Source organism: Rhinolophus hipposideros (assembly GCF_964194185.1).
Source record: "Rhinolophus hipposideros genome assembly, chromosome: 23".
Taxonomy (NCBI): Eukaryota; Metazoa; Chordata; class Mammalia; order Chiroptera; family Rhinolophidae; genus Rhinolophus; species Rhinolophus hipposideros.
Genome location: NC_138069.1, coordinates 29,508,059 through 29,524,254, shown reverse-complemented (window position 1 = coordinate 29,524,254; position 16,196 = coordinate 29,508,059). Strand labels below are relative to the sequence as shown.

General features: G+C 42.6%; 1 protein-coding gene across 8 annotated transcripts in view; it reads left to right on the top strand.

The window, feature by feature from the left end:
- The window catches only part of EBF1 (EBF transcription factor 1), a 382,398-nt gene that overhangs the window by 256,781 nt on the left and 109,421 nt on the right, over nt 1–16,196 (top strand). For 5 of the 8 annotated variants that reach the window (XM_081034775.1, XM_081034773.1, XM_081034772.1 and 2 more), the window contains one exon: nt 2,442–2,583. In XM_081034775.1, coding sequence (XP_080890901.1) covers nt 2,442–2,583 — 142 coding nt within the window. The remainder of the gene's footprint in view (nt 1–2,441; nt 2,584–16,196) is intronic. The other 3 variants (XM_081034776.1, XM_081034771.1, XM_081034774.1) reach the window with 1 other exon arrangement.

Below are 16,196 nucleotides of genomic sequence, written 5' to 3'. Positions count from 1 at the left end.
TGTGTATTTCCTGACACTGGAAACAGATACCGTTTGGGATTCCTTTTATAGTTTCTTCAGCTAACGACTCCAGTGACCACCCAATTGTGGTCTCGTAGTAAATCAAAATTTCTTTGAAAGACTCAGCTCTGTTATGTAATTGTAGATGTCCCACAAAGTGATCTCCCTTACTAAAAAGAAAATGAGTTTCCGTTGCCTTATATAATATGGACTCTGCCACCACTCATAATACTCTTTGAAAATACAAGAATAGACCATTTTCTTCTCCTTTTCTTCCTCCTTCTCCTTCTTTTAAATTAATCTACAATTGATGAGACATACAAAGAAACTTCTGGCCGTGTCAAATCTGGTTAGTCAATCATGAAGAAAAAGAAAAACTACTTTGCAAGCTGTTCCTTGGAACTTATGGGGTCCTCCCATGATTTGCCCTAGCTGGAATTTTGGGTCTCACTATGACTAAGGACAATGCTCTCATTTGTTTACTTTCCATTTTAATAAAATAGAGTTAAAAAATAAAATCAGGGGAGGGCCCAGATCCTACTGGGAGTCCAGGTGAGGACTCTAAGGGAGGACTTCCGGGACTGCACAGAAGTCCTCCCCACCTCCTGGCCATCCCTGGGAAGCCCCAGGGCACGATGACCACAGGCGCTGTGTCCTGACTCCCACATCCAGATACAAGAGAGACTAGGACTTAATATAAGGATCATGACCTCAGGTGGACTGACGGGAGGGCCTAGAAGAAAAAAAAAGTGAATAAACTCAACCAACCCCATGATTCTATGGGGAGCAATGGATTCACAGCCTGTAGTTTGTTGCCATCTTTGAGGCAGGGGGAAAGGAAATCCGCCATATTTTGGCTGGGATGCTTTTAGGTCAAAGTGTGGCACACAGGAACTTTTCAGTATGGCAGGTATTGGTGTAGGTAGGGGTTCACAAAGGGCATCACTTTGTCAGGCAGAGCTGACAATTTGCAAGCAATAGGGCAAGGCCCAGCATTTTCCCCTCTGCCCAACTCAGGTGATGAAACTGCGGCGTTGCCCAAGACTCGAGAAGTCAGTGCCCCCTTTCACCATCTCAAAGAAAAGTCTTCCTCAGAAACTGGGGCCCCAGTGTGTGCCAATCCTTGTAAAGCAGTTCACCTCGTCAGAGGCTAATGCCTCTCAAAACCAAGAACAATTAAAGCGAGAGTCTTTCTAAGCAACTAGGGAATTGAGCAAAATAAATCAGAAATCCTCAGCCTTGGCTCTGGAGGTTCGCCTCATTATGAGAGCAGATCTATTAGCCCTCTTGCCATTGTCTTTCATTTCTCAAGTGAGGTGATTCTAATTAAATTAATCTGCATGTCAATCTATCGGTGATCAATCAAAGAGCCTGCGGTCGCCCCGATGCTGCGGGGTGCTTGCGGCTGACAGGGGCTGATAATGGAGGAAGAAATAAACTGTTGAGCAAAGTTAATTAGTCAACATAATAGGTGGATTAAAGAGAGCTGGCTGATTGCTGTTTCCCATGTCAAAGCATGAGGTGGGAGCCGAAGCCGCAATTACAGACAATTATTATATTTGGTTGTAAGAGGTCGCATGAATAAACATATCTCTGTGGGTTTCAGTTTTAATCCTCTTCCCCATTTAATATAAGGAGAAGTGTAGGTCATTTCTTCTCATTGTCTTAGTCAAAATTCTCTGAGAAAAACACCTTTGCCTGTGTCCCTTCTGGCAAACTGGGTGCAGAGTCAGTTTATGAGGTGGCCAGGGTATCTGAATGGTACCTTGGACCAGTGCCGCCATTTTTTTGGCTTTGAAACACAGATCTAAGACTATTAATGAGCAGGGAATTTTTTTCGTGGGGGGTGATGGGGGTAGTGGTGATGATGGTGGTTTGGGGGGCTTTGGCCTGATGAACTGAACTAATGTGAGAAGAAAAAAGTACAAGAAACCCTCAGAAGATACCTAATAGAGAAAGCTGCATCCCAGCTCTCACTGAATGAGCTCTCACTCTTTTTCATTTCTCTATCCTCTTAACCCTGACACAGTGGGGGGGGGGATATTTTAAAGATTCAAAAGATTTTTATTTGCATGATCAACTGTGATATCTGCTTGAGTGTCTAAACTGAAGGGTAATTTAGGTGAAACACAACCACCCTTGTGTAAAAAAAATATGCTAATAAAGATCCTCTTGTTAAAATTATGGTTAACAGTGTACCTTCTGCTGTATAACTATAAACTGTGCAATTTTACTTAAAACTGCATCAAAAGCGTTCCATGCCAAAGACCCACTCATCAATAGCTCCTCTTGTTAGACTTGTACAGCATAAGCACCAGTTATTATGTGAAATAGCTATGCAATTTTCTTCAGCTCCCAGCTGTTATTTATTTAACTTGAGTTTATTACCCTCCATGCTTTTATATTAAAATGTTCGCTCATTTTCTCTCTTCTGTCTCCAGGTCGTGGTGTCTACGACAGTCAACGTGGATGGCCATGTCCTGGCAGTCTCTGATAACATGTTTGTCCATAATAACTCCAAGCATGGGCGGAGGGCTCGGAGGCTTGACCCCTCGGAAGGTACGCCCTCTTATCTGGAACATGGTAGGCGAATCATTTTCATTGGTTGGCATTGCTACTTTAACTGTGAATTTATTTGGTTTCTTTCTTTCAACTTCACCACATTTTCTACCCCATTTCAAATTTCAAATGTCCTGTTGAACAATACTGAATGCTGATTATTTAAAGACAGGAAGATACCTCTGAGGCCCGGACTTTCTAGTTGCATTTGTAGTTCTCTACCCTGGAAAAGGCTAATGTATCTTTCCTTTTTATTGAGAGACAGAGGGAGACCTCGGTGACTGCTTTTTTTTTTAAAAAAAAAACAAAACACTTCCACTTGACTAAAAATGAAGAAAGGCCAAAGCAGGGTAACAAAAATCAAGAGACATTCTGAGTTTCCAATTACGTGGTTGCATAATGAGCTCCATCCTCCTTACAGTTCTGCTGGTGCATCTCTGTGACTACTACCTATTTAACTTCATTTAGGGATAAATTTCAAAGTCTAGGTCAGAGGCACTTTCTGAGTAAGAGGCCCAAACTAAATGTTCCTCCTGTGCACTGTGCATGCCCCTCCCCTCATCACTACCTGGCAGAGCTTGCTTTTTGTAGGTAGACTTCGGTGGGGAGAAATCATGTTTGTCTTGATTTTATGGCTAATCAGTTGTGCCTTTGAGAGGGCTGGAGGAAACCAGGTAAAAATTTGAATAAAGAAAAATGAATGTCACTCAAAGGAACCATGGGCTGGATTGAGTGTATGTCTGAACATTTCTACACTACGTGTATATGTAATGAATCTATCCATACACCCTTCTGTCATCCATCCATCCATCCATCCATCCATCCATCCATCCATCCATCCATCCATCCATCCAAGAAACAGTGACTGAGACCACTGGATACCAATCACCGTTCTAGACTTTCTTTAGTCTCCTCAAATTCAACTCTTAACTCATTTCCCCCACTTTACGTCCCAGTTGCCTTGGTCAGTAGGATTCTTTTTAAAAACCCTACCATGCAAATCACCACCCAATAGCCTGATTTTTCCATGGGCCTCGAGCAGTCCATGATGTAGTTCATAAGGTAGGAAACTCCCTTCCCTGTCAGCATCCCAATTTAATAAACACACCACTGCCACTGCCAGATTTTTTTCTCTGCTTACGAAATACACCAACTGTACTTTTTATTAATTAGCCAGGTGTAGCTCTCTTAGAAGGGAATCTTCACCACATCCACTTTTACAGTCTTTTTAAGGTAAACTGTCATCTTTCAAAAGCTGCTGCTTTATGGTTTCATTAGTGCAGGGATGGATGGACATTACTTTTTGTAGGAGGCCATTTGAAACACCTGTTCATGATTATGTTCCTAGTTCCATTTCTGTACTTAAAATTATTCTGATCCTCACTGTACAGTAATGTTGCCTTTTTGATACCTTTGGAGTCACTTAAGGCATATGACTAGAGATGCTGAAGTGAAAGGAAGAAGGAAAAACTCGGTAAATACTCAGTGAGCACAATTTGGAGATCACCAGATTAAAAAAAAAAAGCATTGTTTTTGACTATGACTGGTTAGTTATTGTCCTGTCTGGGGACAGACTTGACCGTCACTTTGAAATATGCCAGTCATGGGTTCACAGTTTCAAAATGTGCTCCAAGTGCAGACCACACTCAGCTCCCATTCATTCCTGCCCTTGGAAAACTGATGAGAGAGCTCATGACGCCATGCAAAAAAAACACATCCCTCCACCAAAAAAATCCTAACACAAACCAACCATAAAAGAACCTGCTAGAAAGGACACCTCTAGGTTGTGAAGGTCAGGAACATTAGTGTGCATCTTGATAAGGAGAGGAGAGTCTTGAAAAAAGAGTCAGGAAACCTAAATTTAATTCTTAGGTAGTTTCACCTCTAGTCTTTGTGTGACCTTGGACAAGTCAGCTTACCTTTTGGTAGCCTTAAATTCCTTCTTGACAAAACAAAGGTAATGACCTGCAGCAGTGGGGGTGGGAGGGTTAGTGGTGGTAGAAATGTGTGCCTTGGGTGGGGGCAGGTCACATACATAGGGGAAGTGGGCTGGGTGGAGACTGAAGAAAGAAGGGCAAGTTCACGCTCTGCCAACCCCAGCCCCAGGCAGTTGTTACCAAAGGGAGTGAAAGCCCAGTGGGGCCAGATGTTCCATTTTGGCAAGAATTAAAACTCTCCTAATTTTTAATTGTTGGTAACTAATTACAAATTTTTTAAACCCTGAAGAGAGGAGAGGGGGAAGAAATGTCACTTAGGAAGAATATAGACCTAGGTTAACAGTTTTCAGTCTCTAGATTAAATATAGTTGAGGTATTTTCACTTCTAAGTGTACATACTAATATTTCAGTTGCAATTTCAACATTATTCTAAGTTTTAAGGACAACCTTTTATTTATTTTTTCTAGTTGATCAGGTCACAAATGGCCATGTTATTATTAGCATTATTATTCAAGAAAATGATGGCATTTCACTGTTATTTCACTATTAATGGTTAGTCATCACTGGAGATGTGGGTATGTCATACCTCTTTGAGCTAGGGGGTCTCCCTCTCGCTAAAGCCTTATATCATTTCTCTTCAGAAGAATGAAAGGGTAGATACCTCCTTAAGGTTCTTTGTAATGACAGTAACATGGAAATCTGCTTCTTTGTAGAATGAATCAACCAACCACACATAACCACCCACTCATGTAGACACTTCAAGCTGATAGCTATATAATATCTACTCAGCAAAGGGTGACTTTGGGCTCTTTCGTTGGTGATGTGTAGGAGTACACCTAGATGCTAATTCATGTTGATGTGGGGATATGGCAACACTTTATCTTGAAAACTCCTGTTTGAAATCACCCTGTTTACCATGCCTCTCCCCTCGGCCCTCCACTCCCACACGCCCCCCTCCATAACTGCTGCACAGTGAGACAGCCAAGTATTTTCGCCTCTTAGGTGACCCATAGGAGTCTTCGTTTCCCTCATTCTGGCTTTTTACCATCTCATTTACAGGTAGCCTGAATTATTTTGAGCTACTCTGCTCATCTCTATTTATATCTTGCTTGTCAGACAGTTGGAGGAAAGTTCCTTTTGTGGTTCAATCTTTCTGCATATAAGAGAGATAGAGGCCATGTTTACATTCATGCTGTCTTCCTTGTATGACCCCCAAAGTCACAAATATTTGTGCTCAACTAACTGTCCCTGTGTTTCAAGTGGGAGAGTTGACAAAGGCACATTTATTTCATAGAGTCTTGCGTGGTCCAAAGAGGATGAATCCCTGTACGTTGTAGCTCATGTTATTGCTCTCCCCCTATTTATTCTTCATTCATAAATACCAAGGTTTCCTTCGGTAGAATATTTATGGGAGGATGTAAGCAATAGCTTTATGGAAGATGTACTGCTGGGGAGAGAGGCAGCCTCCGAACGTGACAGCTCTCAGGGTTCTGATTTTCGGAAAAGCATCAGAGTGGGGCCAAAGACGCTGAATTGTCATCACCCAAAGGAATGTACACATACAGCTCTGGCTTGTGTGCCCTCTCTGTCTTCCTGTCACTTGGGCAAATTCCTGGGGGCTGTGTGCTGGGGATCATCAAAGGGCTTGGCCAATGTTGATATTGTCATTGTTTCAGGTTGTGTTGACTTGACTTTGAGGCCAGTCATGGCATCAGTTTCTCTATTTTTCCTCCACCCTGTGGCCAAATGCGGTGCCCTCACAAAGCTGTGGTGCAGGGACCCTGTCGGCTTGCATGCACTAACACTTTATTATCTAATGATCTAATATGCAACGAGGCAAAGTGCTGGTGCTTATCATCCTGACATAGAATGCCTGGAGAAGTGACTAAATTACTTTATGTACCATTAGTGCTAGCAGCTATGGTGAACTCACCGGCAGCATTTATGCAAATGCCTGTGAATACACTCTGGTGGCTTTGTCAGGAAGCTGTCTGACAAGCAGTTTAAATGCTCATTTTTTAGGGGACTTTTATTTTGGCGTACATGTGTTTTTCTCCCTTCCTGTCTTCTTCTTCCCTCCACTCTCTCCCTATTTTAGGCTCTTAGAGGACTTGCCTCCTCCCTGATCCCTGGGGAAACCTGAGCGGGTCAGGGAGCTCAGCTGGCCATCAGTAGGTGCCCTTTCTGGGCGTGGGGTTAAGGCCTCAATCTGGTGTTCTTCAGATTTGGGGATATTTTTATTGTTGGGGATATTGGGGATATTTTTATGAATTTGTACGATCTTCATATTTATTTGGAAAATCAGTAGAACTATTAATCAAGAGTTTTTAGAAGATGAACGTTTTAATAGTGTTCATGAGTTCTGACCTGAAATTCTACTTGGTTTCTTGGCTCCAATCCTTTGAAACACCCCTGCTTTTTGACAATGGAAAATGATGCAAGTTTTACGTCGTGGGCATCAGACACGAGTGAATAAAATTTCCCTTCAAAATAATTATAAAGATTGAGATGTGAAGTATAAAGGTGCCAGGATCCCCAAATAAATCCAATCAAAACAAAAGTGGGGGTGGGTCAAACTAAAATACTTTGTAGAAGAAAGAGCGGCGATAGAACCCCTGAGTCCTTCTCCTTGCTCTGATTACACCGTGATAGGTACAGAACCAGATTTTCACCACCACCAGCTAGGTCTGACCTTTCCACTGTAGTGTCCCCTCCCAGCTGTCCCTGGCAATGTGGTGTTTTTCTTGCTCTTTAGCGTCTGACCTTCTTTAATCCTTTCGCTCCAGACAGAAGCAGTGTTTGCTTGCGTTGGTTGCCCCTGGGTATCCAACCCCACGGTCTCTCTGTGCCCAGCAGCACTTACATTTGTTGTTTTATGGACACGTGGAGAAAGATGGTTCAGCCTTGGGGAGATTACTCCTTGAGAGGGAGCGTAGAGCTTCCAATAGAAAGGAGAGGCCCACCCTTCTCCCTTCTGTGTAATGAGACCCTAACAAGTGGCTAGTAAATATCAGGTGGCCTTAACAGAAGGAGAATCAGGCTGTCGGACAGGACAGCTGGGTTCTGGTCCTGACTCTGCTTTCAACTAGCTGTGTGACTCTGGGGAGATTACTTCGCTTTTGTGGCCTTAGTTTTGTATGTGTTCTATGAGAGCTGGGTTGGGCCATCTCTAGACCTCCTTGTAGCATGCGCTAGTTTTTGGCACTGTGAACTGAAGCCACTGACACATGCCTTCCTTAGTCTGGCACCTCCTTCAGGAGGTACCTTTGGAGCAACAGGGCTTCGGGAGAGATCACTGACTGTTTCTGGTATAGCTCTTTCTCTGGAGCTCCGGCCAAGGAATACGGTGTCAGAAAGGTGGACTTCAGATGATTCCTTCCTCCATTCACTCATGCTAAGCATCCCCTCCATGACAGACACTAAGCTTGGTGTGGTAGCCCAAGGCAGACACAGTCTGTGTCTTCACAGAATTTCTGATGTGAACAGAGATGAAAGATATTAAACACAACCTACAACTAGGTCATTGGAGTTGTGCATAAAAGAGGGACCATAAAAGGGGTGAGGAGGAGGGAGGTGTTAGGGAAACCTTCTTTGGGGGAAATTACATTTATGCCAAAACCTAAGAGATGATTAAGTTTTCACCAGGCAAAGGGGATGGAAAGAAATTCCCAGGCAGAGGAAACAGCACATACAAAGGCTGTTGCTTAGGTGAGTTCAAGAAACCCAGAGAGACTGGGATGGTTCCTGTTGCTCCCAGCCACTGGCAAGGTGACGGGAGATGAGGCTGGGGTGCGTGCCGAGAAGCAGATCACGCAGGCCCACGTGGGTGCTCAGGTCACCACTGTCTGTGGCAGTGATGAATGGTGTGGGGGACCAACCAAACAGGGCTTTGATGAACTCACTTTCAATGACGTGAACTGCTGGTGTGCCAGGAGAGCCCAGGGCAAGATAGCTCATGACCTTACCCTTCCCTGCCAGCCTTTAGAAACTCAGCGGGGAATTGGCTGTGCCTTGAAGCTGTCCCCCTGATCACTTCTCATCCTAGCAATAGTGCATGTGTTCAAAATAGGAAGAAAGTCAAGCCTTTGAGAGTTCTTTTTCTAGATGGCTTTGGCTCGTTCATTCACTTTTTTCATAAGTAGCTTAGAAAGAGTTTACCCACTGATGTCTTTTTTGCACTCGTAGAGACTTACCTTTTTAAGGCCTGTAGACTGGAGGGCGGCTCATGTTATTAGCCCTGTGAAATGTATATTATTTGTCTGACCCCAACAGAATTAAAATTGATGAGTGAAAATAAATTAAACGAAGAGAAACGTACCCTCCCCATTTTCTCTCTCCTCTCTCACCCTGGTCAATGACTGAGTCGCAGCGCATGCTGAGTGAATAGCCAGTGAAGTATGGAAGGCCATCTAATATATCTCCTCGTTTTCCAGGGCAGGAAACGGAGACCCAGAGAGGGGATGTAACCTGCTCATACTCACATGGCTAGTTGCTGTCCAAATCCATTTAGTGCTCTCTACCCTTGTCCGTGATGTGCTGGACGGCAAGTGTGGCTTTCGGGGCTTGCACAGCTAACTGGTTGCTGGGTTCCACAGGATGTGGGAGGACTGGGGATCCACCCTGATGCCTAGGCTGATGCAATGCAGGTTGGCTGAGGCTTGCAGAGTTCTGGGGGAATCCAAGGATCATGAGGAGAGTGTCTGTGAAATCTCTGCAGCTTCCTGACAGAAACCAATGGGATTTCCATGTAGCCCACGGCCCTTCAGGGGACTGGTTTTGGTGCAGAACTCCAGCCAGGCCCACTTAGGCCAGAGCATTTTGGTGAAGGGTCCAGGCTAAGTAGAAAACATATCAGCATCAACTTTTGTTACTGAGGAGGCATATTGCATCTTATCAATTGATTTTTCTACTTGAGAAAGTGAGACAGATGCAAGAACAGAACACGAAGGTTAAGAATATCCAGATGTGTCCTAAAACAGAGCGTGAAGGCCGCAGATTCTCAAGCATCCAGTCAGGCCTTTTTCTTTGAGCAGTGGGGAAGATGTCTTTTGTCTTCCTTTGCGATAGAAAGGACGCGGCAAGAAGTCAAGATAATGAACAAGGATGTAAGTGAAGACCGATTTCCAGTGTATCCCCTGAATAATCCGTAAAGTAGGTAACACCAGAAATCCTAATGCTGGGGACTTGGTAGCCAGCAAGCTCGCAGCGTCACGTAGATTAAGAGTTCATGAGCCATAGGTCACTACTAAGCTGGTGATCTGCGTTACCTTTATTTAAATATGACACCACCAACTGCATAGCCGACAAAGGAGATATAGTGCTGAGACATTGCTGCTCTGCTTATTGGTGAGCAGGCCAGGTAGTAATTATTGTTATTATTATTATTATTATTATTATTGCTATGATTGTTATTTTTGGACTAATATCAACTAACATTTTTGGAGCATTTACTATATGCCAGCACTGTGCTGGCATATACCATTTTATTTATCCCATCAACTCCTTCCACAAATCTAATGGGCGGTAGCTATTATTATGCCCATTTTACAGATGAGAAAACTGGGCTTTAGAGAGGGTCAGTCACTTAGTTAGCCAAAGCCACAAAACTGGTCAGAATTGGACCTGGGACTGGATTCCAGGTGAGCCTCACCTCAAACCTCAGTGTGGCGCCCGTGAAGGCGCAGTGCGCCCTTGTTATGCTGGGCACACAGTGCTACAGGCACCCGTTGTAAGATGAAGAAACTGAAGCTGAGGAGAGGTAAAGTAACTTGCCCAGAGATGCACTGCAAATAAGTAGTAGATGTAGTGTTCAACGCCAGAGAGCCTTACATCGGAGTCTGTACCCTCTATTTGCTCTACACCTTGTGCTTAAATTCTTTCCATCTCCTATGCCACTCTTCTGAGTTTTTCTCGGTACAAGGAAGGCAATTATGCTGGTGTCTTAAATATACCTTTCAAAAGTTAGCCCAGAGCATATCTTTTTTTTCTTTCTTCCCGGTCGGCATACGGTGTATGTTTACCTTATAGTTCATTTTTCTTCAACAACCTGTCTTGCCCATGGCTATACCACATTCTGCTAGTCAAATAAAGAAAATGCTGATTTTATTTGATGACGGGTATGTTGTCTGCGGGGCTGGCAAGATAAAAAAAAGTCTGATAATATTTTTATTTATTTGCAAGGATGTTCTAACTCATCTCTGTGGAAATCATATGTTGGCCATATGGGCTCCCTGGCATGTAGGCAAGGTAGAGAAAAAGGAGACCATGGGAAAACTGTGAGATTGTGAGTTAAGTGACTGTGACAATGCTGAAGGGTTACTAAACCCCATGCTACAAATAACATGGGAAACTGATTTGGATTTGAAGAGGCTGTTTTATTATATGAATTTCTTGACAAACCCATCGACTGTGGAAAAGTTCCAGTATTTGGTACTTTGTGTGACCTAATAAATGAGTGAGCCACACCTAACTCATTTTAATAAGCACAAAGTGCGTAGGGAGTGGGGTCGGGGAGGAGAATGGCGCTTTCTGCTTATGTTTTGGACATAAATGACAGACTCTTTAAAAATGTAATTTTTTATCTTACATTTGGTTACAAAGCATCATAATTCCAGTTGTGTTTATGTTCATAATTGATTGTTCCAAACCAAGGGCCTCTGTCTGCTTACTTGCCACAGGACCTTCCTTCCCGAGAATTTCAGAGGATTCAGTGAGGCGGAGATGCAGATGAAAGCTTCTCCCTTCTGGTCCTGAAATCTCCTTAAGATGAGCTATTTAAGGGCAGTGTGGCCAGAGTGTGTTGGAAGCATTTTTGTCTGGACATTTTCAGTTATACATGTAGAAGTAAATAAAAATAGAGCACTGCCACTAGCTTGCTACGTGACCTCCAGGATGTACTTGGATTTCTTTGGGCCTCAGTTTCCTCATCTATGAAAGGGGTTGAGGGAGGGGCTTGGTTGAGCCCTTTGAGCTGTGATGATTTGTTATTTGAACCCTGCTGATTCCCTGCTGAGAGGTCACCTATCTCTTGAGGTGCCACACACACACTGCCTTAGTCAGTGGCCACCAAAATGCCATGGTGATGGTCATTCCACAGGACAGACCTAGCGCCAACTTCCCTTCACCTTGGGCATTTCTGCAGGAGGTTAACAGTGGGTTCCAAGAGGTGGAACAGGGTGGCACACGTGGCCACTTGTGCCTTAGGTAGCTCTCATCTGACATTCTTCTCTCTCCTTCAGCTGAGATGTTGTAGTAGCGAATCCACTCGATGGTTAGCAATTAGCTTTTAGACTAGGTTTCCCATGTAGTATGTGACATGATTTTAGGTGATGATGGGGGATTTTTTTTTTTAAATAGTTACATGTCTATTTTAATGCAAAAGGAAAAAATATATACGTAAAATCACTCCGAAGTCATGATCTCACAGCTATTATTGCTTAGGGCAAGACTAAAGAGAAACTAAGTCAACCTAAACAGAATAGCAACTAAATAATAAGTCGTAATAACGTAAGTGTGGTTCTGGGATGAAGCTAACGAGGACTGAAGTTTGGGAAACACTGTTTTAGAGTTGTTCAAGGTTGGGGGAAGTAATTCCTTCACGTCACCAGGAAACAGTAGGACCTTGGGAAACACTTTTTTTACGGAGTCAAATACTGTTTTGTTAAAAGAAAATCTTTTTAGCTCAGTTTACTGTTAGAATAGATTTAATGTCCTCATAGGATTTTAAAAATGAAAACATCTCCTAAGCTGTTAACTCTGTTTTTCTTTTTAAGCAAGTAGTATCTGCATGTAGCAGAGGAGAAATTAGTGTGGAAAGGAGAATTGGCGTCAAGGGAGAGAATCAGCCAGGGTCCACCCAGGCAGCACATTATGATAATATATACGGAACCAGCTGGACACTGAGCAAAGCTGACATTGTGTTGTCAGGGGCAGAATCGCCCATCAATTTCCAAGATAGGATTTGAGTTCAAATGACAGAAGGAGCAGCAACTGTGTTGAAACTGATGCATGGGGGAGGGGTGGGGCAGGCAGGAACCAGCCAGGCCTAAAGACAGGAAGTGCTGGTACCTCCGGAAGGGGGTGGCTCTGTTTTCTCATCTGGCTGCTACCCTTCCTTCTAACCTTAACATCTGTCAGCAAGATCCACCTGGGCTCTTGCATGATTAGAGTCCACTGCAGGGGGGGCGTACTGGTTCTAATTTTAACCCCCAAGAGAATGGAGTGTCTGCAGCTGGAAAGGGGGCCAGATAAGCTTCGGAAGCCCAGCGTGGGTGTAGTGGCAATTGTTAATAACCACTGGAAGACTTCTCAACTTTTAAGCTACTCTGTTTAATTCCTTACTATCTTAACAACTCTGATCGTTCCTCTGTAGGTCATTGACTTATTCATCCTTTCAGTTATTCATCTATTTAACATATATTCATCGATTGCCTACTATATTAGACAATAGGGATGCAGAGGTAAAAAAGGCAAGGACAGTTGTTGACACCATGAGGTATAGTGTGTGTGTGTGTGTGTGTGTGTGTGTGTGTGTGTGTATTTGTGTGTCGATGTTCAGCAAATACTTGCGCGTAGAAGTTTTCAAAGTGCAGTGATGGTAAGCATATCAAGGAGAAATGCAGACGGCTGAGCGAGCTTTAAACAAGGGGACTCTGCCTGGTCTGAAGAATCAGGGACACTTTAGGAACGAGTAGCACTTCATCAAGCAAAGAGGAAAGAGCATTTTAGGCACAGGGGAACGCCTGCCCAAACTTGCATGTGGGCACCAAATATCAGAAGCTTGGGGGAGGATTAACAAAGATGGTGATTTAGGTCTGAGACCCAATTTTGAGAAAATAAATTTGGAAATTTCTCCTAGGTTGGGTTCACTTTTACCTGGAGATATGGATTCAATGTAGTTTCTTAATCACAGGCTAACAGAACTCTGCCCAGTAAAATGCTCGCTTTAGACCAATGTTTAGACTAGAGGAATGATGATTTTGCTGTTATGATAACAGCCTTTGTGCATTTACTACCATCAGGTTCAGTGCTAAGCAGTTTGTATCATCTCTTTTAATGCTCTTAACCACCATAGGAGGGCACTACCATTATTCTCTACATTCAGCAAACAAGGGAAACTGAGGCCATCCTTCAAAAATTTGGTTGTGGCCAAACAGACAGAGTTACGTTTTGTATCTGCAGCGTTTGGACCTCCAAATAGCTGACACAAGGCAGTCATCACCACTGTTCTTTTCCACTGTTTAGTCAATGCTAATCCCCTCACATTGGACTTCAGAGGTGGAGAGAAATTCTCCTGCTATTTGATCACGTAATATAATTCCTGCTTCAATTGAAGCAAATTGACGATGTTACTCAAAGGCAAATTGAAAAGCCAGATCTGTGCTAAATCCCCAGGGAACGTTAGTTGGCATGTGCAGTGATATATGGGAAGGTGCTTTTCTGGGTTAAGATAAAAAATCCTGGTATCACGTCACGCTATCGGGCACCCCATCTCATCTCCCTGTGCCAGCCCTGCAACTTGAAATACTCAGTGGACAGAAATGAAACTTTATAGAAATTAGGTGATCATCATCCTTATCAGATGAATATGATGCCATCAGCATGATTTTAGCATCCTCAGTAAAAAAAGAGATTTACCTGGAGAGGAGCAAGAGAAAGTCTGAGGCATGGATTGTAGGACTTTTCTGCCAGCCTGCCTTGGGCAAGTTGGCTGGGAGATGACCTAGTAATTAAAATCCTGCTTAAACGTATGCTGCTGGTCAGTCATAATAGAGGCTCCAACAGACATGGGAAACCAGACGGTAACCAGAGAAGGAAAAGAAAAGTGAAACACAAAAGTAACACTCTCGAGCCCACAGGGCACAGAAATAGATCTGAATTGGCCAAATACTTATCTGTCCACTAAGCATGAAAGCAGAACCACAGCACAAATACATTTTTATCCCAGGCTGTGAAATTAATCAATATTTTATATGCGAACATATCCTCTTGTGTTGCTGGCTTATTTAATTGACAGTTGCAATCTGTAGGACACCAGTTGTTCAAACCCACATTCTTCACTCGTCATTCTGGGGAGACATGGAACAGAACTCAGGGAACAGAGGCACAGACACTCTCAGGTTTGGGGCCTCTTCTCAACACATCAGTTTCTTTCATTGACCTTGTGGCAAAGTAATACAAATTTCAAGAGAGGAGCATATGTAAAGTACTTGTACGTACAAATATTAGTACACTTTGGCTGTTATTTAGAAAATTGAAAAAAGTTCATGTGGTTACAAATTGAGAACTTTCTTTAATTCTTTATTATTCTTTGTCTACTTCTCTTTTGAGCACAGTTGGGAAGCCAACAATCGTGAGCACCTACTATGTGCTAAGCCCCAGGCAGATGGTTTTAGGGATGTTATGTGTGGGATAATGGGTGAGGGGAGTGTGTCCCAGCAGTCCCAATGTATTTTATCATTTCTTAGTAGAAGAGGAAAATATAGTTTTAGTCATTCTCTGCTAAAATCTTCTGGCTGAATGATCAAACCAGCCATACTCTTCCAGTAACTATAATGTGCAACAAATCTATAAAGTTAGACCTCAGATTCTTCTACCTTTCAACTTTGGCAGGATCCTAGAAACTCTTTGATTTGGTTAGCTAAAGCCTGTGGAATCCAACCCTTGCTGTTCAAAAAAAAAAAAAAAAGATTGGGGAAAATGTTATTAAGGTTCTGTTTTATGATAACCTATTTAATCAATAAACTTTTATTATTTTTTTATATGTGCAAAAATTCTTTAATGAACACCATTGAGATGGATAATGTCCAGGTTGAAAAATGAAAGTTAAGGGGAACTACCCTGCACTTTAAAAATGTAGATTCTCATAGTGCTGCTATCATTTGCGTTAGATGTTCAAACTCTGTGTTTAGCAGCCCAACTTGTAACAATAGAAAAGCTTCTCAGCCTGAAGTCTGGCAGTATTTGCAATGTTCCTATGTTTAAATTGGCACCTGCAGTATTATATTAGGATGCCATTTTTGAACTTGGAAATAGAAGAAGGTAGAGAGAGATTTTACTATAATTCATACATGGGGCTGAGTCTTAGGGGGAAAATAACTTTACTTGGAAATAGAGTAGTAATATTCTGTAAAGTTAATAAATATCCACCCTCTATCTGGGGAATAAGGAATTGCACAACTAAGATTTTATGGGACGTTGGCTGTGTTTATATGATAAAAGCGAATATTTTAGCCAAACTGAGCAGAAATTTTAAATAAATACTAAAATTGAGGGGTAGTTGGGGTATTTTAAATATGTGACTTTATCAACCAACGTAGACTCTCAAAGTCTCAAGTTCAAGTGAGTCTCTGAGATTACGTTACCTCATTTGTAAAGTGAAATTCAGAATAACATCTGCTTACCTACTCCTCAGGGTTGATGTGAAGAATAATTGAGATAAAGTATGGGCAAGCCCTTTGAAAACTTAACAGTGCTAGTTAATTAGCAGGTATTGGTTAAGTGCAGAGTCTATCCAGTTTGTGAATAAAAAAGTCCCCGAACACAGGTACATACCCAGCTATACACATAAACACATACATACCTCAAGATAAAAGTTCAAGTAAAAGTGCAGTAAGTGACCGATGAAAAGGAAAGACATGAAGAAGTTCACTGAAGGGTTAGTGTTTTGTAGACCGGGACGGAAAGAAACAGCTTCACATA